The sequence below is a fragment of the Miniopterus natalensis genome, chromosome 12, assembly GCF_054644295.1.
Source record: "Miniopterus natalensis isolate mMinNat1 chromosome 12, mMinNat1.hap1, whole genome shotgun sequence".
NCBI classification, from domain to species: Eukaryota; Metazoa; Chordata; class Mammalia; order Chiroptera; family Miniopteridae; genus Miniopterus; species Miniopterus natalensis.
The window spans coordinates 72,953,525-72,980,540 of NC_142092.1; the positions used below are offsets into that span (position 1 = coordinate 72,953,525).

The 27,016-nt window shown below is 55.7% G+C and overlaps 1 protein-coding gene across 2 annotated transcripts; it reads right to left on the reverse strand.

Moving 5' to 3' along the window:
• Positions 1-335: 335 nt before the first annotated feature.
• PTPA (protein phosphatase 2 phosphatase activator) lies at positions 336-26,736 on the reverse strand. Of its 2 annotated transcripts, none has more exons than XM_087823034.1 (10): positions 26,490-26,736; positions 23,940-24,037; positions 21,377-21,463; positions 15,991-16,116; positions 14,219-14,336; positions 12,304-12,403; positions 11,194-11,318; positions 10,165-10,265; positions 5,740-5,847; positions 336-1,907 (listed from the first exon to the last, which is right to left on the reverse strand). In XM_087823034.1, the coding sequence occupies exons 1-10, from the start codon at positions 26,518-26,520 to the stop codon at positions 1,830-1,832; spliced, it is 972 nt and encodes a 323-aa protein (XP_087679160.1). In that variant the 5' UTR covers positions 26,521-26,736; the 3' UTR covers positions 336-1,829. The 2 variants fall into 2 exon arrangements, with proteins under 2 accessions (XP_087679160.1, XP_016052120.1); XM_016196634.2 differs by lacking the exon at positions 26,490-26,736 and adding an exon at positions 24,148-24,226 and having other exon boundaries at positions 354-1,907.
• Positions 26,737-27,016: the final 280 nt, after the last annotated feature.

Consider the following 27,016-nt stretch of genomic DNA (forward strand, 5'->3'; position numbering starts at 1 on the left):
TCGCCCTGTGACTGCCCCATTTTATAGATGAGGAAGCTGAGACTCAAGAGATTCAGTAATTTACCTAAGACCTTACAACTGGGGGTGCAGACAACCAGGATTTGATCCAGGTCTCTGCCCCGTGCCTGCTGGGCAACCATTACATGTCCCCGGGGAACCTTCCCACTGCCCAGGAAAGGCTCAGTTGCTTGAGTGTCATCCTGTGCACCAAAAGGTCACTGGATCAACTGCCGGTCAGGGCACGTGCCCAGGTTGCGGGCTGGATCCCCGGTTGGGGGAGACAGCTGATCAATGTTTCTCTTCACATCAATGTTTTTCTCTCTCCCCCTCTCAAATCAATAAAAACATATTTAAAAAAAATAAGACACAAGTGACAGGTGCAAAACAGAGGCTTTAATCTGAACAGCAGTGAAGGCGCAAAGGGGCTGGGAGGGCCCTGGGGGCCCTGGGAGGAGAAGCCAGAAAGGTGGTGGTCTGGACCCTGGGAGGGAGGCAGGTGCTGACGGAGCCTCTCCTCGGAAAATTATTTCTGTGACTCTAGTGTCTCCTATCCCAGCCTCTGCCCTGGCCATCGGCCTAGATCCAAGGGTCAAACCCCTGAATTGTGCTTCTCATGTGCTCCCCTTTCCCAAAGGGCATGTGGACCCAGATACAAGGAGGGCATGCCTGGGCTTGGGCAGGAAGAGTATTCGAGTCAGGCCCAGGAGCAACCTTAGAAGAAAACTCTGGAGCTGACATGCTGCTACCAGTGGCCCTCCCCGCTGGGGGGGCCCGCCCATCCTCAGAGCCAAGGCCTGGGCTTGGGGGCCACCACCTCATCCTGGACGCCAACCGGGGAGTTCAGGCAGGTGAGAGGACAAAGGCGTGGGCTTTCTGAGCCCTCCTGCAGCCCATTCACCCACCTTCCACAGGGGCGGGAAGCAGGGCCACGGGACTCGGAAAAACAAGCGGCCATGAGGAGGAAACAAGTGGCCGTGAGAATGCACGGAGAGGAATCCACGCTCTTCCCAGCCACAACCGGCCCAAGGCCCCACCCCAGTCTCTGCCAACCCCTCCGGGCCCAAGGAAGCTTTGGAAAGGCAGGCCTTACCCAATGAGCCCTGAGCAGGCCCTGTGGGGCCCCTCCCAGGAGCCCAGCACCTACCCAAAGGGCAACTTTCAGAGGCTACTCTTGGGGGAGGACAGGTGTGGCTATAGCAGAAGACCCAGCAAAGCCAAGGGCCAGAGAACAGAAAAGCCAGGATGAGGCACTGAACACAGGTACTCGAAGGCCCAGGGGCAGCCGTGAGGGGAGCTGGGAGGGTCACAGGCCAGAACAGCCGATTCTCCCTGCCCCACACCACCCAAAGCTGGCCGCCAGCCTCCGCCTCCAGCCCTCAGAACATCCGGACACCCACCCAAACACGGCTTGGGAAACTGAAATTGACCCACCTGTGGGGAGCAACTGCTCCAACCCCGAGAAAGCAACAAAATCAGCAAAATACCTCCCCTCCCCAGTGGCACAGAACAGCCTGGGTCTCAAAACAGGCCTAGACGGAGGGAGGAGAGGAAGGTCAGGGGGCGGGGCCCAGGACCCTGTCTCACCCCTCACTGACGTACACCCGGTGGAAGTCAGGAAACTGGCCACACTCTGGTCACTTCTCCCAACTTGGGTCCTTAAGCCTTAGGCCCTGAGCCTTCCTAGACCCCTCGCTCACCACCCACCCCAGTCAACAGCCTCTCGTCAAACAGAAAGAACAGAGGAAGGGGGCGGGAGGGGGCCATAGCTAGGGTCAGGGAGGGCAGACACACGAACTTCGGCCTGGGCGGCTCTGGCTGCTCAGCCCCTCCTAGCACAATGAGACAGGATGGATGGGCAGCAGGCTCCCGAACTTGAAGTGCTGGATCACGGGGAACTTCTCCAGGCACTGTGAGGAAGGAGGGGAAGAGCAGAAAGGTGAGGGCGGCACGGCGCCCCTGCCAAGGCCTGCTCAGGCCTCCGAGGGACCCCTCGGACCAGCTCAGTTCAAAAGATGTTCATCCAAGGCTCAGGACGTGGTCCAGTCTCAGAGCAGCCCCCCCCTCCCCGCCTTTGAGGAAGGGCAAGGCTTCCTGCCATTTCCTGACCACCCCCTCCCACCCAAAGACCCCCTACTCCAAGACTATCAGACCCACCAAATAGTGGGGGGGGGGGGGGAGGCAGCTCAACTCTGCAAACCAGAAGCCAAGAAGAGAGGCAGCTGAGGGACTTCACTTGGCCCAGAGGGGAACCAGAGGCAAAAAGAACTCTCCAGATCTTTGAGGGACCCCTAGCCCAGGTCCCATCCTGGGACAAGAGGTGTGGGGACACTGGAACCCAAGCCTAAGAAGGGTCCAAGACCCACTTTCTCCACTTTTCAGTTCCTTGAACTGAAAAAGGCATCTTGACACTTCAAAGAAAGACAATAAGAACCAGCTGACAGTCCCTCACCCCCAGGGCAATTCCCAGCAGCTCCGTGTGGGGCAGGGAGCAAGAGCACTGGGCAAGGGGATGGCCCTACTCCCCAAACCCAGCCCAGGGGGCCTCAGCCCCAGAGCTCTGGCAAAAGAGAGGAGATGGAGAGACAGAGATAGAACAACCTATCGCTGAAGCTGGCCTGGTCCACAGGCAGCCAGACCCAGGCCTGCACGCCTCTGCCCTCTGGCTGGGGTAGGGCACTGCTTCAGAACCACAGGGCCAGGGAGCCGAGGGGCCCAGCTCCAGCCTCCCTGCACACAGGCCCTGGTCCTGAGCTAACTCTCACAGGCATCTGAGGATCTGCCTCCTCTCACAGAAACCACCAGAAGGTGTTGGGCACCTTTTGGCTGGAGTGGAACAAAACATATGGCCTCAGAGGGAGTGTGAGCCCCATTCTGTGACTGTGGTCTCAACATCCTAACTTGGAGGGAAAAAGGCAGGCCAGGACTGGCCCAGGTTCCCCCACCCAACAACCAGCTGCAGAAACACGGAGGTCTCAGCCAGCCTGCGAGTCAGGGTGGGGTGGTCCACAAGGACTGAGGGGAGGCCGGGAGGTGAGCAGGAAAAAGGACAGGTTTTTGTGCAGTGGAAGGAGGACCGGGAACCAAGCTCAGTGGGGGAGCAGAACTCCAGGCCACATCCAGGCTCCAAGGCCTGGGGCAGAGAAAGTGGGGAGCAGCTGGGGGTGGTCCCTGGGGGCGGAGCAGCAGATCTAGGCCAGAGGCAAAGGCAGCTGCCATTGGGCTTAAGTCGTGGAGGAAGTGGTGGGAGTTTGTAAAGGGGGGGGCAGGGCCCTGGAATTCCAGAAAGGGTCAAAAGTCAACCGGCTTCTAGCTGCAAAGGCCCGAGGCTTGGGGAGGGGGCGGGGCAGAGTTCTCTCCATTCTGCCCTCAGGGACCCTGAACAAGCTGCCCCAGGCCTCAGGAAAGGCGAGGGGCTGGGCTAAGGCAAGAGGCTGCTTGAAGCAAAGAAAGCTCCAGGGTGACAGAGAAAGGGAACCTCTGGTCCTTTTGGTCGGGCCTTTCTATCAGCTAACTGGCCCCGGGCCCCACCCATGTACCAGGCAAAGCAACACTTCAGGCTGTCCCTGGACAGATCTTCTGGCTGGAGGCTCAGGCCTGGGGGGCCTGCTGGGCCTGGTACCTCAAGAGGGCGCAGAGGCTCTGTGTGGAAGGGAGACGCACACAGGAGACAGGCCCCATCACCCACGGGGCCATGAGAGCACTGGGTTCTTCAGTTCAGAAAGGTGGGGAGACAGGCAGTGTAGAGATGGGGTAGCTGGTTCCAAATCGTGAAGCCACCTATGCGGGGCCTCTGAGACAGCTCACAGGCAAAACCTTCTTCAGTAGCCAACTCTGGCTGGCAGCACTGGCCCTGCCAACCCTTCCAGGCGTCAAGGCCGGTGGGCTTCCCCGCACAGAGAAATGGTCTGGAAAAGCAAGTCCTTGCCTTGGACCTCTGGGCAGGGGGCATGGGATCCCACAGACTCAGGGACCAGAGACTGAGGGCCACCTGCTGCAGTGCCGACCACTACAGAGACCTGGTGTTCCTAAGGTTGCCGAGTTCCCACAAAGCCTGGCCACCACCCGGCCTGGCAAAGCTGCAGCTCACACTGCGCCTGCGCATGCCCAGAGCTGGAATTTCCCGTTTCCAGGCGGGAGCTTTGTTTCTGCTCGCGCTCCCTCTATCTGGTCCTGAGCTGCAGGTAGTGTTAGTCCCGGTCCGGCTTCAACATCCACAGAAACACTGACAACTGTCACACGTGACTGTCCTCACTACACTATCACCACCTGAGTCTTAATTTGCTCCTTCCTCACCCTCTGTCAACAGAGGCCATTTGCCTCCGGAAGGAGCAGGTGCAGAGGGGGCAGGGTCTCCTGTTCTGCCCTTAAGGGCCCAGGGCAAGGTAAGTTTAGTCACTCAAGTAAGTGCCTGCAGGAAGGGCAGCAGTCAAGACCTCAAAAAGGAAAGACACTGGAGTCCTGCCAGTGATGGGGGGGGGGGGGGGGACACTTAGCTCCTCCCACAATGCACACAGCCCCCAGCAGCGGGGAGGGCTCAGCAGGGTGACAGAGTTCCCCATCAGCACCCACAGTGAGACTGGTGGGGGCGGGGGAAGGGTGTCAGGAACAACAGGACACCCAGAGGGCAGTGACCCGGGTGCTCTCCAGGCAGGAGAGCCAGAGTGGAGGGCTGGTGGCTGCCAGAAGGAGCCTATGCAGTCCCAGCAAACGCTCCTCTCAGATTAGAGAGGTATGTGGGTTGGAACCTAAACACAGGATGTGAAGTCCAGAGGAAAAGGACTGGAGGGGGAGGGGCGGAAGGGAAAGAGAGGGCCAGGCCCGGTCAGTTCTAGCACCATTAACCCCTTCAGGGCCATGCAGAGGGAGCCAGGCCAACTGGAAACATTTGTACTAGGAAACTACACCACCCGCTAAGCCCCTTCCTCCCTGCTGGCTCGTTGGTGGGATCTGAGTAAGCCATGGGTGTATACAGCAGACTCGGGGAACCTCCCTCCCGCCCCAGCAGACCATGGCCAAGGGTGAATATCTGAGACCCCAGTCTGAGGGGAAAGGAGGGGACTTTGGGGAACCACTGCTCCAAGGGAGGGATTTCACATCCAGGCCCTTCCCTGGCCAAGGTAAAGCAGTTCCAGACTGGTCTGCTAGAGATGTGAAGGAGCTGGTGGAAAGGACAGGATGCAAAGAAAATATCTCCTCCCTACTCGCAAGAGAAAACGCCACCTCCCTGGCTGGGAAAAGGAGGACAAGGAGAGAGGGCAGGGGATACCCTCAGGAGCCCAGCACCCGCCCGCCCCAGCACAGGAAGCTCCAGAAACTGACTGGGTTGGGGGGTGGGGGGCACCTGAAATGTCATTAAAAATGCCAACTTGAACCTTTCCAGTGACCGAACACCAAAGTTTGATAAGTACCACTTTGGAAGATGCCTCCAAAGGATAAAACCCCTTCCCAAGCATGTCTTCATTTTCAGGTCCCCACGGACAACAGCTATCAGGGGCCTCTGGCCATGACTGAGTGGGAATGGAGATTTCCCCTCCCCCACGCTCAGCAGCAGGGCCTCGCTTCGTTCCCAATAGGCAGCTGGGGCCTCAGCCCAGGGCTTTTTTGACAGCCCATCCCACAGATGGAGATTCTGAGGCCTCAAGTGTCAGAAGGGCTGGGCCAAGATTCAGAGCAAAACTGTGGAGTGGGGGTGGGGAACAGCAGCCCCAGGACCAAGGGCACCGGCTAGCCCCCACTCACCTCGGCCTTATACATGCGGATGAGACCCTGGTTCACTTTGGACCAGGTAGGGACAGCACTGATGTTCCACAGCTGGTTGGAGTGCTCTGCAAAGGGGCCTGTCTTCATCTGGAAAATAGAGTCCAAAGCAGGAAAGGTGGGCACCTGGGAGCCCATGCCCTGCTCCCCTGTGGCAAGGTGAAGCCTGCATACATATATACATGCACATGCACCCACAGACGCATGCACACACACATGCACGCATATACACACACACGCACAGATGCATGCACACATACACAGACATATACATGCACACAGATAGGGACAGACCACATCATCTGCCTATCTGTGCACACATACATACAGGCACATTTGAGTGCCAGAGACAGGGTCCCTCTTGGCCTGCAAGAGGAAAACCCATTGGGAAAACATAACCCCCAGTCAACCTCTTCCTTCCACAGCCAAAAAAAAGGGGGAAAGTCGGATTCCCACCACCCACCAAATCTAACAGCCTCAGAAAAATAAAATCTCCACCCAAGCTCCCAGTGAAGCTTCCACCAACTCCCAAGCCACAGGGTGCTGACAGCATGGGGACCCACTCAGATAAACAGCAGCAGCCTGCACCCCGGCTCTCCCCAGCCCAGTCCCACACACAGGGTGGGCTCTGTTACGGTGCACTTGGTCTGCGCCTGCCACTGGCAGAGCTGGGAGAGCGAGGGAGGGGTCAGTTTGGAGGATGGTCAAGCTGGATAAGACCAGACCCAGGCATCGACTGCAGCAGATTCGGGAGGAAGGTCTGCGTAGAAAGGCAGTACAACCTGGGCAGGAAGTGGGGAAGGGATGGCAGCCACACCAGCAAGGGACAGGCAGGAGCAGGGGCAGCTCCATTCCTGGTCCCTCCTCAGGCCAAAAGTGGCCTCAGGGAAGGAAGGAATCCTGCAGCAAGCCCAGTTGTGTTCTCATGACATCAGGAGCCACAGCACTGAGGCAGGGAGTTTGTATGCATGAGTGGGCCCCTCAAAGCACATAGGGCCGGGGCCAGGGCTAGCATGTTCCTTTGTGGTTATTAAGCAGGCAAGTTTGGTCCCCTCAGCACTACCCCCTCCCTGGCTGATAGGTGGCACTGATGCTGGCGGAACAGAGTTCAGCACCCTGAGCCCCAGGCTTCAGAAGAAAGTTTTAAAAGCAAAGAGGTTAAGCTGGCAAGGACGTGTAGACTTGGACCCTGAGAGTGTGGAAGGTTCCAGAAGAGGCTGTGCTCGAAAGCAGGGCTGAGGGAGCTATTCTGGGGAGAAAGGAGGGGTCCAAAGCTCTCTGCATCCTGGGCATCACAAGAATAAAGGTCCAGGAGCACATCACCACCCCACCGCCACCCCACCCTGCTCTTTGGCTGTGCTCTCTGCCAGGGACCCCTTCCCTTAGCCTTCCCCCTTCTCCAGTAAGGGAAACTCACAAAACTGCCATTCTGCCCCAAGTCCCCCAGAGCCTGTCTCAACCCCCATTCAGTACAATAGGCTTCTTACTCCAGGAGTGAGGCCACAGCCCAAGGCACTAGACAGACACAAAACCCACCCGGGAGCCCACAGTCCGTTCACCCAGAATCATTCCCCTCCTCTACCTAGGCTCTCCCCACCAGGAGGGCCACTGGGCACCCCAGCCTGCAGGACCTGGCCTTCATGGAGCTTTGTTCCGACAGTCCCACTAGAGCAGGCTCCACCCTCCCCCTCTCCCCACCACCTCCCAGGCTCTCTGCCCTGGGGACTAGAGCCAGGCTCCAGCCCTCTCTGGCACACTCCAGACCCTGAGCTCAGGGAACACGGGAGCAGTGGGACCAGTTTCATTCTTTTCAGGGTGCCCTGAGCACACCACTCAGGAGGACCCTGCTGGCTTCGTCCCGCAGCAGCAGCTCCAGGGCCCTGCTCAGTAGAGCAGCTCAGGCCAAGGCCAGCAGATGGACGCTGGGAAACCAGAGGCTCTGCCTCACCCACAAGGGGCATGGGAGGGGGCCCCACAAGGTCTCTCTGCTCTGTGGGCAGAGCCAGGGGGAGGCGCGAGCTCCTGAGCCCCAGTGGCCCTGCCCCACCCACGGAGAAACCAGAGGCGCTGTTTCTCTAGAGGAGCTGCCCCAGCCCCGGGCCTGCAGTGTCCCAGGGTCTCCCTAAGTCCTTCAGCAGGAGACTCTGCAACTCTGGGACAGGAAAACAGGAATGGGGGCGAGAAGACAAAAAAAATTAGCTCATTGTAGCCACAGAGGGAGGCGAGCGAGAGCGAGCAGCAGGAGCCGCCGGCCCGCGGCGACCCAGGGGAACGGTGAGTCAGAGCAGCCATGTTGGGCAGGAAATTACTCACAGGCGCGTTCCTGCCTCTGCGCTCCCGGGAGAATCGGCCTTTTGTAAATGGTTCCTCTGTCGGCGGGCGGGGGCGGGGAGCGCTGCGCCTTCCTGTCAGCGCCTTCCTCCCGCCGACACCCGATCCCTCCCTTCCCAAAACTCCAAATTTAGAAGCCAGATTGAAACTGGAATTCTTTTCCTGCCGCCGGCTCTTAAAGGCGCCAGGGCTGCATTTCCTGCAGCAGCAGCTGCGCGAGGTGGGTGCCTCTCCCGGGGGCCCGGGCTCCAGGCAGGTCCCGGGCTCTTCCCGGCTCCATCCCCGGCAGCTGCGCCAGCCCTCGCGGCCCAGGCCCCCAGGGGACCGCCGCCCCTGCCAGGCCAGAGCGCGAAGAAGTGCTCGTGGTCCCTCGTCCGCCTCTAGGGGCCGCAGGGTGCTGGTGCGGGTGGGTGGGGGGTGGGGGCCGGGGCTGGGGCAGCCCCCATGCTGCAGTCAGCAGCCAGCCCAGGGGGGCGAAGGCGGCCCTCGCTAGTCGCCTCGGCTCTGGGCACACCCCTGCTGGCACCCAACGCTTACCACACACCCGAGCCCTAGACCCGAGGTGGGAACCAGGCCTCGCGCACCGAGGGGGGGCAGCCAGCGAGAAGCCGGGCCTCCGCTCGGCTCAGGCCGCCTCCCCCAGCTGGACCTTTCAAAACCTCCTCCCAGTTCAACGTGCCTTTGGCGCCACCTAGTGGTCACTGTGGGTTTTCCTCCAGCAGAGGAACTGGGTCCCGAACTTCGGGAAAGCTTTTGGGTTTTATACCAGCAAAACCAACCAACCAACCAAAAATACAGTTTAACCTGGAATCTGCTCCCATATTCCCCAGGCCCCGCCCCACCTTCCTGTTAGTTACTGACAGGGACTCAGGGGATTGGCCCACCACCAGGGGGAGCCAAACAGGTTAGCCTTTTACCCCCAAATGAGCCAAGCCACAGCATAGAATGTGCACCCCTTTTCCCTCCCTGCTCCTCCAGCTCCCCCTGGGTCCCCCATGGCTCTGCAGACCCTTGCACTCCACTCTGCAGGGAGCAGCACATGACTGGCTCTCACAGCAGTGAGCCAGGCTGTCCTAGAGTCCTTCCGACCTTGAGCCAGCTACACTGCTGAAGGCAGCAGATCTCTGAGAGAAAAGTGGTGGCTGCCCAGCCGTCAGTCCCCGGGCCATTTGCTGACTTGGAAAAATGTGTCATTCCCCTCTGGCCTCTGGAGTTTGGCAGAAGCCTGAGTGGAATGCTGACCAGGAGGAGCCTGGAGCTCCGGCTGCTTAATCAGGCTTCTCCCCCTCTTCAGGGGGCTCAGAATGGGCAGCTAAGTCAGCAGCCCCCATAGGTAGGGGCCCACAGGTGTGCCAGGGACAACACTGGGGCCAGTAGACATGCATGCAGACATCAGGAGAGAATGGAGGCCAGACCTTCTCTAGACAGCAGAGCTAGGGCAGCCTTTGGTAGTTGGGGGGGGGGGGGGGGGGCGGTGCTAGGCAGGAAGAAGGAAAGGCCACCTTCTGGAAGAGGCCCTGAGAGCAGTGGGTTCCTGACTTTCAGGTGCAGTCACCTGAGAAGTTGAGGTGGGGCCCAGGAATGTGCATTTTAACAAGCTCCCAAGCTGATCTTGACAAAGCAGTCCAAGGCTAGACTGTGGGAGACCTATTTCAATGACCCCTGCTGGGTGGGCTGGGGTCCAGGCCTGCTCGTCACCTGTGGCACTTCACCAGCCCCATGTCCTCAGGCCCTGATAGAGATGTATCCCTTCCAGAGGAATCTGCCCTGCCATCCACTCCCCTCTCTCCAACTCCTGCAATGGCTTCATCCACACATGCACACGGAGCTCTACAGACCAATGGGCCCTGCCTGCAAGATGCTGACACCCACTCACCCTTCAGTCTTAGTCCCTCAGCTCAAGGAGAAACCAATTTAGGAGAGGAGATCCTGGACGGTCAGAAGCTGACAACCTTTCAAAGAGGCATAGTGGGGCCTCCTTTTCAATTACCAGCCTTCCGGGGCCAGCCCTGCCATCTCTGGGCAGCAGCTCTGGCTCCTCTGTCCAAAGACACCGGCCTTTCCCCTTCCCCTCACCTCAGTGATAAACAGGATGCACTCCAGGAACATGTAGTCCTTGTGGTTCTCATTTACGGCCTTCTCATCGACAAAGTGCCTGGGCTCCAGATACGGGTGATCTGGGAACGGCAAAGAGCCCTGGGGTTCAGAACCAGGCGTTCATACCACTGGGTGCCTCAGCCCATGCAATCCACCCCCCCCCCCCAGGGCCACAGTGCTGCCTGTGTGCCAAGCACTGGACCTCACAGGAGCAATAAACAGCCTGTGCCTGTGTATATCCCAGTGTAATAAGCTCCGTTCTGCTTCTCTCTAGCCATGGGCTCGGTTCCCTTGTCTGAGCAACGGGATAAACAGCACCTCCCTTGTGGGGCTGCTGAGTACTGCCTGACAGTCGTGAGCACAAGGCAGTCAGCACGGTCCCAGGCTCAGTGAGGACTCAGGGAGCTGGTCTACCTGAAGCATGTAGAGAGCATGGCAGAGTGCCTACTCAACAAGTGGTCACTTGTTATTCTGTGGGCAGTTAAACCTACGTTGAAACAGAAGTTATCACCGCACCCCCCCCAATTCTGCTTACCCATGGGGAAGAGGGGGTCCACCAGAGTGGGCCCAGAGCAAGCGGCCCCTCCCAGCACCTGGGGGCAGCTCCCCAATGGGCGCCTTGCACACAGCTCAATAATGACAATGGAAGACCTTGGTCACTGAGTCAAAGAGCCCCTGATTTTCAACATAAAGCCCGTAGCTGCTGCCAAGCGCTGGGGCACATTTCACCCCAGTCTATTATGTGCCAGGCGAGGGCCACTGCTCCAGCCCACGTCATTCTCCATTATCTGGGTGGAACCCACCTCCACCCCCCAGCCTGCCACACTGGTGTGCAGCAGAGGTCGACAGCAAGCAGTCACCATCAATAGCCGGTCTAATGCCTGCTTTACAAAATGTCACTGTCTGGACAGGAAGAGGAGGAGGAGGAGGGACGGATAGAGGAGAGCTGGGGGGGAGGGACACAGAACACACTCTGGGGAGTGGAGGTGTACATGCCCCCTTCAGTACCTATCAGCTGCGAACTGCCCCAGATGAAAGGCAGAAACTGGAAGTCATCCAGGCCCCACACTCCCTGGCTGCCTGCAGGCTCCATCCTGTATGTTTTCTGGAGTTTCCGCATCACCTCAAGGTACCTACACAGGAGGATGGGGAAAAGAGGGGACATAGCAGAAGCAAAAGGACAGTCTCCACCCTTCTGCCACTGGGAGCTCACAGAGGCCAGAAATAACCACCTGAGAGTGTAACTGGTCTCTGTTTCCGTGAAGACCTACATGCACAACTTATGATCAGCCGGTACTCTCAAAATAATGTACCTTTATTATTTTTCTCCCACACTCTGCCTCCTTTTAGCCCATGAAAGGGGCAAAACACCTCCTGGGAAAGGGAGTTAGCATCATCAACTCCTGACAATGTGAAGTTCCTGGGCAGGAGACTCAGCTCTCTAACTTCGCTTGCCAGTGTTGTCAGTGGCTGCATCCGAGTTACCCTGGCGCTTCTGCATCAGACACTGCTGAAGCAGGGCCCAGAACGGCACTGTCAGTGCTCGAGCGACTGAGACACACCTGTGCTCCTGGGCAGTGGTTTGCGTGGTGAGGGGCGCAGGTCAAAGCCTGTCTGGGTTCACCTGGCTGTGTGACCTCAGTGAACAGACCCCATTTCTCTGCCTCAGTGTCCTCATCTATAAAATGGAAATAACAGTTGCTACTCCCTAGGGTTACTGTGAGAATCAGTTATGTGCTGCTGAACGACGGATACATTCTGAGAAATGCACCATTGAGGATTTTGTAGCTGTGCAAACATCCCGGAGTACACTCAGACAAACCTACCGTGAGCTGTGTGCGCAGCGCCTGGCTGTGCCTCCACATGGTGAGCACCACGGAAGCATTGGCGATCATTATGTGACATTTTTCCCTCAGTTTTTACTTGAATCTGAACCTGCTGGAAGTAGTAGTCTTAGGCAGCCTGTCTGCATCAGAGCTCAAAGAAGACAGGACAAGAGAGCCGACAGGCACTCTGGACAGCCTGCTAGTATTGTCCTCAGTCTGACAGTGACAAGGTGAGAGACCCCCTCGCTCCATCTCCCACAGCAGTCACCCCTCCTGCCCTCTTCTCACTCACCGATTGAACACCTTAAAGACAATAGCTATCTGGTCATCCACCCGGAGCACCCCAATCTTGCAGAGGCAGCAGAGGAAAGCAGCAAAGGCTGCTTCATGTCCTGGGGGAGTAAAAACAGCCAAGGTTGACAGTCTTCCAAAAAGAGGAGTGGGGTCGTTCTTGGTCTCACTAGTGTCTAAATCACTATTGACTACCCTCCAAGGAAGGAGGTCGCATGGAGACAACAGGGTCTCTTCCCTATGCAGAAAAACCAAGGCCCTCTAAGAACCACCTGTACTGTAATTCTACTCTTAACGGGCCCAGGCTATTAACTTCTTAAACAGGCCTTTATGTTTTATCTTGTAAACTGAACTCACTAATTCCACCCGATTCACTGAGCACCTGCTATGGGGGCAGTCCCTGTCCATGTCTGACAGTTACGACAGGCATTAAATACACAACCACTTCTATGACTCTAGCTCTGAAGGGCACGGTGCAAACTGTCACAGGGAGGCCCTGACATAAGGGCTCAAGAAGGCTTCCCTAGGGAAACACTGTTTCCTCTGAAATCTGAAAGAGCAGTAAGAATTGGCAAGGCATGGGGGTGAGGAAAGCAATAGGAGCATTCTAGCCAGAAGAATAGCATGTGCAAAGGCCGTGAGGCAAGGAAAAATCTCACATGTTTGAAGAGCCCTAGGAAGGCCAGTATGGCTAAAGCAGAGAGCAAGGGAGAAAGGGTAATGTGACGAGGCTAAGATCAGAGAGGCCTTAAAAGCTGTAGTAAAAAGCTCAGATTTTACCCTCGAGTAATGGGGAGCCACTGAAGGCTTCTAAGGGTCACATTCTAAGCATGATCACATTATAGGGTCCAAAGGCACCCTTCTTCCTTTCCCAGGCATGTCAAACAGGAATGGTCAGCAGTTTAGAAAACACTGGTTGGCCTGTGGACCAATTCCACGGTTCACGGTCACAGGAAACACATCTGGAGGGAGGTGAAGGAGTATTTCTGTGACTTCCTGTCTTACTTTTGCAGCATGAAGGTCCCTCCGAGGACCTGGAGAGCTTGTGAATTGTTATGTTCACCTGCACAATTTCCAGTCATGACCAGTCAGAACCCAAGCCATCACCATTCAGGGGTAACCATCTTGCACACCTGAGAGCAACTGAGAGTGGAAGAAAAACCCACCCCCTGCTGACCTGCCACTCTCTCCTCCTGGGTCTTACCCTATTAGTCTTAGTCAAAGTATCAAAATGCTTGATAAACCTGCTCCCTAGCAACAGGGGGATCAGACACAAAGCTTTCCCAGGACCCAGGTACGAGGGGATCCTTTCATAGGCCTGCCTCTGTAGCCTGGGCTCCTCCTGAGGATCCTGAAACCCAGGCAAGGGAAAGGCCCAAGAGGACAGCAGCACTTGCATTTGCCTGCTTTGGGGTGGAAGAAAAAGGAAAGGTGGGCCTACCAAAGCAAGGACCCTCCTTAGCCACTCCTGACCTAGGGAACACTCCTGTTAAGGTGCCACATGCTCCATTTCCTTGACAGCTCAAGAACACGGAATATGTCTAAGAGCAAGGGGCATAGGGAGAGGGTGGCCACATGCTGCTAGAGGCTACTGAGCTCTTTCATTTCTCAAGGCCCTGTAAGCAACTGCCTTGAGGTATAGTAAGTGCTCAGTAAATCATTTTGGTGATGACAGTGAGCTCACAGAGAGACCGTTTTTTACAAAGAACAGGAATCAGCTCTGCTCAGATAGCAGCCGGAATATGGCACCAGCTCCCCCTGGCGGATGGAACCAGAGCGGCAGGAGCAGCACCAAGCCAGGCAGCCCTGACAGGCTGCTTGCTCAGGGGTCCCCCAGAGACAACCTGAAAGCAAAGAGGAAGCAGCCCAAGAAAAGGATGTAGAGAAGCCAAGTGCGTGCTGGGAATGGCAGGTACCTGTGCCATAGTCGATGCGCGTGGAGTTCCCCACAGACTCCTTTAGGTAAACCGCCACCTCAGGCACAGCAGCTGCCAGATGGGTGGGGACCACTGTGGCCACCAAGTTTTCTGCTTCCTGATAACACAAGAGACACAAATGGTGACAGCAGATTATGCAGCATCCTGGTAGGTAAACGCCCAGGGCAGCATCTGGCTGGGACCCAGGCTGCTATGCCAGGCGGCCTGGCTCCCTACTCTGGCCACAGAAGGAAGAGAAGGGAGGGCATTTATTCTTACACAACAGAGACTACCCTGGGGTGGCTTTTTATTTGCTGACCCTTCCTCCATGTGACAAGGTTCTGGGGGCAAGACAGAAGGGATCTGAAAAGAAGCCATTCAACTTTCCCATCTGGTAACTCATCCACATCCCCATAGATGTCATCTTTCTTCATACTCCCAGCAAGGGAGTTTGTGCCATATGTCCACCAAAAGACGTATGCAAGGACGTTAATAGCAACATTTTTACAGTAGCCAGAAAGTAGAAACAACCCACAACTGAAATGTCCATCAACAGTAGAATGGGTAAATTGTGTTAGGTTCCTACAGTGGAATACTATATGGCAATGAAAAGGCCTGCTGCTATTCACAACAAGGTGGATGAATCACATGGACATAATGTTGAGTAAAAGAAGCCATTTATATGAAGTTCAAAAAACAGTAAAATCTATCTATGGGACAGAAATCAAAAGAGTTGGGGAGATACCAACTAGGAGGGGGCACAAGGGTCCAGCTTAAGTGCTGGAATGTTCTAAAGCTTAATATGGGTGGTGGGTACAAAGGTAAAAATGCACTAAGCTGTACAGCTATAATTTGTCAGCTTTAAGTTATGACTCTATAAAACTCTTAAAAGGCAAAAAACAGCTCAAGTCCATGTGCCATCTTAGAATCCAGAGGCAGCTGGGCTACTCCTAGAGAAGTACAGCATTGTGTTCGCTTCTTGGAGCTCCCCTCGCTCCATGTAAAGAAAACACTGGACCAGAGAAATTAGAACCCAAGCTCCTTTAAGCTCAGTGTGTGGACACCTGGCATGAGAATCTCCTGGAGACCTGGTGAAAATCTGGACTCTCAGACCCCACTCTGGACCTATAGACTGCTTTTCTAAGGACGGGGTTGTGATCCTGCATTTTGTTTGTTTGCTTTGAACAGGTATTGCCTTTGTATGATTCAAAAATGAACACATTATAAAAGGGATGCATTGAGAAGTCCCACTCCACCCTTGTCCCCATCCACCCTCCTCTCCCCTGCCCCCAAAAAGAAACCACAGCTTTACTTGCCTTTTGTGTATCCTTCCAGTGATGTTTCTCTATGCAAATTGAGCAATACACACATATGCTTTTATTCCTCCCTCTTTCTAACCAAAAGGCAGCTTGCAATGTGCATCATAGGCCTGGCCGCTCTTTAACCTGCCAGTATCGCAGTCCCTTCCTGAGTTCCCTAATCGGACTCCTCATCTTTCGTACAGCAACACAGTGCTTCATCGGTGGATACACCAGTTTATTTAACGGATCCCCTGCAGATGGACACCTAGGATGTTTCAGTCAGTTGCTAATAGAAATAGTGACCTACTAAACAGCCCTATGCAGGGCACTATGCATCCGCATGTGATTCCCAGAAGGCTGAATGCATTAGTACTTTGAGTAAACGGAGCTGACATTTAACAAACTCCCGGCAATTGATATGCCTGAAAGCTCCCCTAGCCCAGCCCCCAAGCCTGTCTGTGGCAGCCTCACCTGGTCAAGTTTGGCATACCAGGTCCTGTAAGCCTTGTTCCCAAATCGAGAGGGCTGGTCCATAGGAGGAGTCTCATCAATCCACCTGTCCAGAGTGTTGAGAAGAGCAACCAGTTTCTCAATGGCCTGTGGAGGCAGAATAGAGGCAGCCAAGGCACAATGACAACCTGGAGGCACAGAGGGAAGTCTCAACTCTTGCTGAACAATTACCCCAAGGCATGGTGCTAACTGGCATCCTCCCTGTTGTCCCCCTTTCTTCCCAACCATCCTGAATATGGAAAAGAGGCCAGGCAAGCACAGTGAGCTTTACAGAATGGGGCCAGCACTGGGCTGAAAGGACAAGTGTGGCTTGGGCAGCTGGGGTCTCTAGCTAGCCTGGAGGAGCTGCTGGACAAGCAGGAACTGCAGGCCTAACCTGCCACAGTAGGAGCAGTGGGGCCTCCTATTTAGATCACAATACCTCCTCACCGTAGAAAACAGGTGTGTAAGGGGGAGAAAACAAAAATGACCAGTGGCCCTGCAGCCCAGAAATGAACATTATTGACATTTTAACATGCTCTTCAATTTCGTCTTTTTCTAGTGTTTTCTGTTGCTTATCATGGTGACAATTCTGAAGGCAGCTAAGACATCATTTAGTTGCCACAGACTTTGAGCCAGTGACTTTTAACTCTCTGTGCCTATTTCTTCATCTAAAAAATGGGCATGATGGGCCTGGCCAGCATGGCTCAGCAGTTGAGCATCGAACTAGGATCCAGGAGATCACGGTTCAATTCAGGTTGTGGGCTCGATCCCCAGTGGGAGGCGTGCAGGAGGCAGACGATCAATGACTCTCTCATCATTGATGTTTCTCTCTCTCTCTCTCTCTCCCTCTCCCTTCCTCTCTGAAATCAATAAAGTTATTTTTTTTTAAAAAAGGGCATTGCACAGCTGGGTGTGGCTCAGCGGTTGAGCATCAACCTAGGATCCAGGCGATCAGGGTTCGATTCCCAGTCAGGGCACATGCCCGGGTTGCGGGCTGCAGCCAATCAATGACTCTCTCATCAATGATGTTTCTGTCTGTCTGTCTCTCTCTCTCTCTCCCTTTCCTTTCCTCTCTCTGAAATCAATAAAGATATATTTAAAAAAATAAAATAATAAAATAAATTAAAATTTAAAAAAAAGGGCATGATGGTAAATGCTTCTCGAGGCTGTCATGAGGACTAAATAACAGCCCATGAGGGACGCCCAGTGCAGTGCCTGGCACAGGGTAATGTGTGTGGTTACACGCCAGACTCTAAACACAGATCACAGGGCGCACGCTGCTTCACAGCCTGTTATTTCCCCATGAGCCTCACTCCACATCAACACATAAACATATTTTACCATCGCCTCTAATAAGTGACTAAGACGCCCTTGTACAGTGAACTACAATTTATTTACCGAAGCCCTTCCTGTTAAGTGTTTGGGTTATTTTCAATTGTTCACGACCACAAACACCACTGTGATACACAACATGGCGACTCGTCCTGTGCAAAAATGCTTGGTCAGGGCATGAACATGGGAAATGCTTTGTGGGCTGCCGGTATTCGAGATCCCATCCCTCATCTCCACCTTTGCCACAGAAGGCGAGGTTTAAGGAGTGGAATTGGTGTCACAGGCCATGGCAACACGAGCACCAAATGTTACTCAGTGAGGAAATGAGGTGAGGCTGTCACTCCAAGACACAGGTCTGTGAGGATGGTGTGAAAGCACTCCTCCCAAGTACAGCAACAGAAATGGGCCAAATGGGAGCCAACCAAAGGCTCAGGGAGCACATGATGCAGAGGATATCTGAAGTCAGGTGGCCCTGGGAGAAAGGACCCTGCCAAGAAGCAGATCATGGCTGTTTACTGGGCACAAATGGACTAAGGAGACGCTTCCAGGGTCTCCTGGCCCTGGTAGGAACTTTTGTGGGTGGAGCCCACAAGAAAAGCTGTGACAAGGAGGGCAAGGCACGGTCGGGTATGCCATGCAGAGACACTTCCCAAGACCTGTGTAGGTACTGGGGGGACGGGCTTGAACTCAGGGTACACGTCAGCCAGTGCCCCCACTGCACAGCCCCACTAGGTCCACATAAGTAGTGCCTCCTGTCAAGTGTGCAACATGACAACGGCCCTCACCTCCCGTTCTTCGTGCTCGAGGCCTGGGAGTAGGAGAGATACCTGTAGAAGCCAGAGCTCCCTCAGTACATGGCTGAGGCAGAGGGCCAGGTGACAGAAACCTGCCTTGCTGAAATGCGGCAGAAAGTGCTGTCAGAGCCTGGCTCTGTGAAGAACCAGGTCACCAGGAGAACTGATAGCAGGGACAGAGTTCATGTAGCAACTGGGACTTAGGAGGATGGTGCAATAATCTGGCCCCAGGAAGCACCACCAAGGCCCCTCCGGGGCTGTCTGTCCTTGGTCATACGCTGAGGACGATCAAGAAGGTGCTCTGCCCGGCCGGTGTGGCTCAGAGGTTGGGCATCGACCGAGGATCCAGGAGATTGAGGTTCGATTCCGGGTCGGGGTACATGCCTGAGTTGAGGGCTTGATTCCCAGTCGGGGGCATACAGGAGGCAGCTGATCAATGGCTCTCTCATCACTGATATTTCTCTCTCTCCCTCTCCCTTCCTCTCTTTGAAATCAATAGAGATATATTTAAAAAAAAACAAAACAAAAGAAGGTGCTCCCAGCCCACAGCAGCCAGGCCCCAGCTGCTAGCTCTGCTGCACCATGAATAATTAAAAGGCTCCTCGCTCCCCTTTCTGCAGAGGATTTTTTAATTGGGGGGAGTGGGGGCTGCCTCTACTCTTTGGCTGATTGAGGTACAAGGTAAGAGGAGAGGGAGCTGTGGGCTGGAACCCGGAAACACCAATACTTTGAGCGGCACTCCTCCCTAGGCCAACGCTTCCTTTTTGGATTCCAGTTTTTAATTTTGCCCTCATTTTAAAAATCAAACAGAGCAACAACAACAAAAAATAAGCCTCCTATCTACTAACATCTTATTTGGCAAAAATCAAAAATTCTAACCCCCAAAGAGGACAGACATAATCTCAAAATGAAGGACAGCCTTCTAATGACGGGTTGAGACCCCTGCTTGTTCCTTTTGCTGTGCGCAGTCTGGCAGCAGCCCCCCAAGGCCACTGTGCCCTGTCCCCAGCTGCAGCTGCCATTCCTGAGGTAGGAGGCAGCAGTGAGAAGGATCAGGAAACCCAAGTCAAACCAAGCAGAAGACAGCTGTGTGGTATGAGAGAACAGGGGTCCCTTCCCAAGCTCCAACTCCACCCTGTCGGTATATAAAGAAGGCCATCGGTAAGTGTACTGTGGGAACTTGGAGCCTGGCCAGCTCCTCAGTCAAGGAATGGCCTAAAAGAAACTGCTCCCAGATGCGAGCCCGGACTGTAAACAGCTGGCATTCTGGTCTCACAAAGCTTGCTATCCACCCTGTCTGCTTTGTTTCCTGCACTCTATATAACCCCGTATTAACAAAGCCTGTGTTGCAGGGACTTCACTGGCAGGCCAACCCTGACGCGCATGGAAGTCCTAATAAACTCATCTTTCGCAGCCAATCCTCTGGGTTATTTCTTTGCAATCGGCAAGCAATCCGCTCAGGCCTTCTCAGACCTCGGCTCTTTGCACAATACAGCTCCCATCTGTGGGCCAAGGCCATCTGCTGTGAGCCGTGCCTCCTGCTGCCCCTGCCAGCTTTGGGCAGAATCTGGGACACCTCTGGAGACTAAACCAGTCACCTCTGTGCACTGAATGAGGAGCAGCCCACTGCCCCGGTGCTGGGATGAACCCCAAGCTCAGGAAGAGCCCCCGCTAAAGCAACAACACTACTGGAAATGAGAATTGCAAAAGAGCTGGTTAACAATAGCTAACAATGACAATGTTACGGGCCAGGCACTGTGCAAGCACCCTGCAAGTGGGAGGATCTCAGCAGATCCTCCCTAGGGGCCACAGGGGACAAGGCCATTCAGCTCAAAAGTAAGGGCTATCAAAACCCACTCAGCCTGATTCCAGGACTCAAGCACTTAACCCGCTGCTATTCTGCCAGAACAGCTCCTGCACTGAGGCAACACCTGGTTGGTGTGGACATAAAAGCCTCAGGGGCACGTAAGGGGCCCCGAGAGGAGTCTGGTAGCTCAGAATCTGCTGGGTAATTACAACATTCCCCTTTAATTAGCCTCCCCACCACATTCTCCAGCCCACTGAGCACAGCAGAGCATCTTTTCCACAGGCTCAAAGAAGAGTGAGCCCTCTCTCCCACCACCACACCAGGGGCTAAAGTCCCAGAGCGCTGGGTGGGCCTGAGAGGAACTCAGGAAGTCACTGGTGGGCCAGCTCCCAAGAGAAGACTGGCAATCCCCAGCACAGGCCTGGCTCCCACAAGTGACAGAAGAGGACCTTGGCCACCCAGCAACCAGTTAGGGTCCAGGAGTATGAGGCTAATGGGGCACTGAGAGCCTCAGGACAGGTGGAGAGGGGCCAGGGCAAGGCCAGCCTTACTCAAGAGGCCGAGGCTATGGTTAGAGGGCTGGGTGAGACAAGGTACTGAGGGAGGTTCCTCAGGCCCTGGTGTCTCAGATAAGAGGGTCAAAGTGGTTCTGGGCCAACTGGGACAGGAATCCAAGAGGCCACTGGAGGTCTGGGACCAAGCCCTGGACGATGGCATCCAGCACAGCAAACAGCTTGCAAGACCACACCTTCCCATGGGTATTAGCCTCTCCACAGCTCTCACCCTCCCTCCACAAACAAGCGTGTCTCTGAAACACAGCCAAAGAGCACCCACCTAGCAGGGTGCCCTTCAACTCAATTTCCACTCCTGGGGCTGAGTCCTTAGGAATCAGACTGCCTGTCCAGGTGCAAGGACATTCAGAGCAGCAATGTTTAGGAAAGCAACCTAAAAGTGTACAGTTAGGGGGTTGTTTAAACAAATGAGGCATGGCTCAACGAGGCAGTCATGTACATGGCAGGAGAGGAGGAGCTCACAGGGCAGGTCTGGATGGCACTCCTCAAACTGTTAGCAGTCAGGTACAAGTGGGAGAGAGCGAGAGGTCAGCTTTGTGCTAACGTTATACACTCTTCTGTCAGTCTCTCTTCAGTGAGCACATTTATTTCTTTCGCGATCTCTTTCAATTTAAAAACTTACATAAAGATGCCAGTTAGCAAACATGCAGGCTACAAAATGTTACATTTACCTTGATCCCAGTGTTCTATTCACAGATTTTTTTTAAAAAAAATTAGAAATACAGACACAAAAATGTCAACAGCACGTGTTTGGGTGATCTGACTTTCCGCACCTGCCCTACTGTGGGCAATGTGCTCACATGACTCCACGGAGCTGTTTCTGGAAGGCCCTGCACAGCAGGCTCCCTGCCCAGGCCTACCTCAGAGACTCTGTACTCGAAGGTCAGCTTCTTCCCCTTCACACCTTCGTTGAGGGTGAGGATGAATCCAATGTAGTCAGCGTACGCCTACCAAACAGAGAGGGCGGTGGGGGCAGAGAGGGCTGTCAGACCCCTACTCTCTCTATGTCCCAGCCAGCCCCAGCTCCCCCCAGGTACCAGATGCTCCAAACTGTCCCTGGCTCCCACCCCGGTAGCAGGAGCAGGAGAAAGATAATGTCAAATACCCCACCTCTACCCTCCAGCTAACACCACAGGCAAGCCAATGACACCTGGGCCTCCAGCCAGAATTGACTGTGTGCTCACTTCTGCTACCAGCAGTTTCTTCACACAGCTACCCACAAGCTAGACACTATCTATCACTGACCCCATTCTACAAATGAGGAAACCAAGGCTTCAGGAGAAGGGACTTGCCCAAAGTCGCCTAAGACCAAGATCTTATTAGATGTGGAGCAGGACCCAGCCAACCAAACTCCAAAGCAGAGTCACCGAGTATTCGACCATTGTACTGTGCCACCAGGGGTCCAAGGAAATCAACAAGGGCCCTCTCCTGCTAACCTTCCAGGTGTTTCCTCACCAGGCTGTCTGCCCGAGGTGCAGATGCCCTGCTCCCAGGAGAAGAAACTGTTGTCTGCCCATGGTCAGGTCTCCCAGCACACCCACCCCCAGCTTCCAACTGGGCAACCTCTTCCCTGCTGGGCTGCAGGTTGCACCCAGCACAGGGATACAGCAGCCCTGGGGTGCAGGCCCTGGAGAGGTAGCTCCTGGGAACAAGTGACTTCCGTTTAGGCTTGTTAATTTCTCATCCCTTTGCCCCTCACTCTCTTCCTTCCTTCTTATCCAAGCCTAAAGGATGCCAGACTTAGACGGCCCTGAGAACCAACCACTCAGTACCTAGAAGAGGTATTCCTATAGCAGATCCTCCTGCAGCCCATGGGATGGCTGCAAGTGGGAATGAGAGGTCACAGTGCAGGCCCCAGGGGTCACCTGCAGCAACTCTTCCAACCCAGGGCAAGTCTGACTATGGCCAGTGTCCACAATTACCCTGCAAAGCACACTGGGATAAAGGAGAAGAAACAGCAAAGGGCAGCGTCACCCTCCACAGTCCCTGCTCCCACATGGGTCTGGGTCTACTGGTGGCTGAAACTCAGGACATTCTTATAAACGTGACTGTGCAAAGTCTCTACCAATGCCACACCACCATCATCATCGTCATCACAGCAGTAACAATCACACCTGCTGTCAGCAAGGCTCACTGTGTGCCTAGCACAGGGCCAGGTGCTTATGGGCTTTACATCAGTTAAGACTCTAAACTGCCCCATTTCATACAGAGGAAACCAAGGCTTGACCAGGTAGACAACTTGCCTAAGTCACAAGAAGGGAAGACGGCAGCCCTGGGCTTTGAGCCCTGGCCCCTTGGCCCCCAAGCCTGTGCTCTTGGCTGCTGCACTCTGCTGCCTAGTGAAACACTGTGGGCCACAGTACAGAGCCACCCATCTGGCCACAAGAGGTCCACGCCCTTCACTGATAAGCTCTAGCAGGTATCGTTCAACATGCACATCAGGAGAAAAAGTGACTGACACTGCCCCAAAAGCGTTGGTGCCTAGAGCAGGACTGGCAAACTATCTGCAATGGGCCAGACAGTAAATAGTTTAGGCTACACGGGCCACACAGTCTGGTTCATATTCTCAACTCTGCCCTTGTAGGGTGAAAGCAGCACATACAGCAGGTAAACAAATGAGCGTGGCTGTGCGCCAATAAAACTGCATTTACAAAAACAGGTGGAGGGAGATTAGTCAAGTAGGCACTAATCTGCCGACCTGTGACCTAGACCAATGTAAGCACACAGACTCCTCATGGGAAACCTGCAAGCTTGCCAGAACTCCCGAGCCTGTCCTTCTCTACAGGTGACCAGACCAGGTGTAATGTAGGCACCTGGCTGGAGCTGGACCCAAGGCCTTCCCTGGGAATTTGAAATTGGCTTTCTTTTTCTTGGCCCATCTTTCTACAGCCTGACCATAGCCTGGGAGGCTGTGTTCTGCCCACCACGTGGCCTGAGCAGCAGAGAGCTGGTCCACACCAACAGTACTCTAGGGCCTGGTTCCAGCTATGTGTAGACTCAGCCACTTCCCTGGCGTAGGTTTTCACGCGATAACCTCCACTCCCTCTGACGCACTGACTCCTCAACTTGCTGTTACTTGTAACCAAGAATCAAAGTAACACACTCCATCATTCAGGACACTCATGCTCAGCCAATACAGCATCCAGGGGTGATGGTGCATGAGAACCAGAAGCACAACTCTGAGGGCCCAGCCCCCAGAGATCTTCCCACTGAAGCATCTCGGAAAGTTGCCCGGAAAGTTGCCCGACAGGCAGGGGCAGTCATCTCCTCTGTCACCTCCCTCCCTAGCTTCTGAAAGCTGTGGCTCCAAGGGCAAGAAGAGCCAGGAGCTCACAGCCTATCATGCCTAGAAAACCAGTGTCTTTGAAAAAGCCCAAGTTTCTTCTCCCAGCTCTTACCCTACAGTGTAGACACCACTGGTACCTGAGAACGCTTCCATTTGCCCATGTCCGGAACCGTGTGGATCTCCTTTTTTGGAATGATAAAGTTCTGAGTGGCTGGAGGGGTGTCCTCCGAAGAATCTTGACAACGAAAATGAAAAAGGAAACATAAATAGAACAGACCCCTTCCCAATACACACACACTTTTAAACCAAGACTCCAGCACCCAAGCCCTAGTGTAAAGCACATACACACTCCCAGGACAGAGTACTGGCTTGTTAAACCAAACCCACTGGCCTCTGGCGGCTCCGTTCTCTGCAAGAAAGATAAGTATCAGTTGTCGAGGAAGAAGTGCCAGGAGACCTGGAGACATAAGGAGTAGGATAGAGAATCCTAGATAACAGCAAAATAAACCTCTGCCTAATTCAGAACTCAAACCAGGGCCCAAGAAAGAGACCAGACACTCTCCTCCTCCTCCCACCTGTTCTGCAAGCCCAGTTCCCAGAACCCAAATTTGAGACCCCTACTATTAGTAAATGCTGTCTTAAGTAAGATGCTAAATAAAAAGCTCTGTAGGTCAGGCTGGTAACCCAACCACACTGTGTTTATGGGAAAATGTGTTTGTTCCACATCCCAAATAATCAAATCGCAAGTGATCCCTGGGAACAGAGCCCTTTCATACGTTGGAGAGAGCTGTTCCCTGCAAGGGGACCGCCCTCCCGATGTTATTCCACAGAGAGGAGAACCCCCAGGCAGGCCCTGCTACCCGGGGAAAGGCTGCCCTATAGGAAGCACCACAACACAGCACTGACCACCAGAACACAAAATCCCAGATCAGAAAATGAGCCTTTCAAACTCAGGACGGTGATCACTGAGTCAGACCCACAGCCTCTCCAGCCTCAAGATTCTGCCTCTGACAGAGGGACCACCCGACAGCTGGATCCCCTAAAACCTCAGTGTAAGATGGAAACGTCCAGAGTTTTAGAGGTGTTCCTAAAAGCCCCAGAGAGTATAATGTAGTGTCATCTACCATCTGGGGGACCAGCCCGCGTTTTCCTCTTGTACCACCTTTGAAAAGGGTAACAGCAGCTCACATCACTTAACTGCCACCTCCCGCACGCTGCCTGCGCCGCCTGTGGAACCCACACCACAGCTCTGTGAAGGTGGAGCAGCCCCATTTTAAGAAACAGCAGAATTAGCCGGGTGGGGAGAGGCTGGCGGGCTGAGCATTGACCATGAACCAGGTCACAGCTGGATTCCCAGTCAGGGCGCAGGCCCGGGTTGCGGGCTCCATCCCCAGTGGGGGGCGTGCAGGAGGCAGCCCATCAATAACCCTCGTCATCAATGTTTCCACCTCTCTCCCCTTCTCCCTCCCTCTCTCTGAAGTCAATAAAAACATATTTAAAAGGGAGAGAGAGAAACAGGGCAACAGGCCCACAGAGCTGACATGCTGGGCAGAGCCAGGTCTCGACTCCCAGGCCCCAGGTTCTCACCACTGCAGGCGCGGGTTTGGGTCCCTGCACTGGCCTAGTTGGAGCCTAGTTGGAGCCTAGTTGGAGCCTCCAAGGGCCGCGGGGGGCTCCTGGGCGGTCCCAGCGGGCTGACTGCGCAGGGCTGACCCCCGCCTCTGCCCCAGGCCAGGCCCCCCCCCCCCCAGGGGCGCCTTCCTGAGCTCGGTGCCTGCTGCCTCCACGTCACCACCAGGGCCTCCCCGGGAGCCCGCTCGCAAGTTTTGTGCGAAACGAAGTAACTGTCTGGTCTCCAGCGCCCCACGGGACCGCCCCAGGTCTTTGTTCACCTATATTTGGGGTCGGGGGCTCTTTTGGGGTCGGGGGGCTCTTTTGAGCTCCAAAATTTCTGACACCTTCCGGGGACCCTAAAATGTAGGGGGAGGGTAGAAGGAACATCAAATGCTTCCCAGCGCGAGCTGGGTTTGGCCAACCCCTCGGCCCACGGACGTTTCCAAGGCGGGGTGAGGCGCGGGCGCCCCCGCCCTCCGGGTGCCGGGCCTCCGGGTGCCGGGCCTCCGGGTGCCCGGTCTCCGCGAGAAGGCCCTTCGGGCACCTGCCCCGCCGGCGGCCGCCGCGCAGGAAGGCTGCGGGGGCTGAGGCCCGGGAGGCCGCCGCCTGCGAGCCCGCCTTCCTACACTAGGGGTTCGGACGGCCAAGCGCAGCGCCTCCCGACAAACTCCCAGCCCCCAAACTCCCGAGGGCGCCTCCCGGGGGGGGCGGGGGCCGGCGGGCCCAGGCCCCGGGGCGCCCCGCCCAGAGCGGGGTCTCCCAGAGGAGCAGCCCGTCCTCGGCACCTTCCCCCGACCCGGGCTGACTGCGGGGCGCGGCGGGGCGCGGAGGCCTCCCCTTCCGGCCAAGGCGCTGCCCGCCGGCCCTCGGGCGGCCCGGGCCCCCACCTCCCCGCCGCCGCCCCGGGCCGTGCCCTCCCCCAGGGCCCCTCGGCGCCAGCTCCTCCTCCGCGCCCCGCAGCTGCGGCCCCCCGAGTCCCCGCATCTCCCGACCCCCGGCCGAGCCCGCACCACACCCCCTCCCCGCCCCCACGCAGGCGCCGCCCCGCGCCCCCGCCCGGCCCGGCGCCCTACCTGCCGGCGGCTGCCGCTCGCCCTCAGCCATCTTCCCCCCGCCAGGAGCCGGCCCGACGCCTGCGGTCCCCTTACCTTCCACTCCCGCACCCACCCTTCCTTTCCCTGCGCTCAGAGCTCTCTGAGGGGAAATGAGCGCCGGCCGGCTACGACCGAAAACCGAGAATTAAAGTCACCCCAGTGTAGACAACCGCCATGTCGGTGCGGGGCGCTCGGGGAGCATGCCCAGCAACGGCCGGCTCGCGGCGCCTGCGCTCCCGGGGCGGCGGCGGCCATGATGGTGCGGGGCACCCGGAGCATGCGCAGCAACGGCCGGCGCACCACCCGACCGGAAGGCGGCCCCCGGACGCCGGGAGCGCGGCAGCCATGCTTTTGCGGGGCAGGCGAGGGACGGTGCGGCAGCCATGCCTTTGCGGGGCGGCTCCCACCTGTCATCTTTGTGCGTGGCCCTGGCCCGTCCCGAGGGCTATCAGCAGACACCCCCCTGTCACCGCGGCTGTGTGTCCCCGCCACCCTGAGAGCGCCGC

What these genes read in the sequence shown, in the direction of transcription:
- PTPA (XM_087823034.1), bottom strand. Translation starts at nt 26,520, where the DNA reads ATGGCTGAGGGCGAGCGGCAGCCGCCGGCAG. An exon ending in GTCTTTAAGGTGTTCAATCG is followed by an intron (nt 11,319 to 12,303) that starts GTGAGTGAGAAG and finishes CCTCCTGTGTAG; the next exon opens with GTACCTTGAGGTGATGCGGA. An exon ending in GCATCCTGTTTATCACTGAG is followed by an intron (nt 5,848 to 10,164) that starts GTGAGGGGAAGG and finishes TCTATTTTCCAG; the next exon opens with ATGAAGACAGGCCCCTTTGC.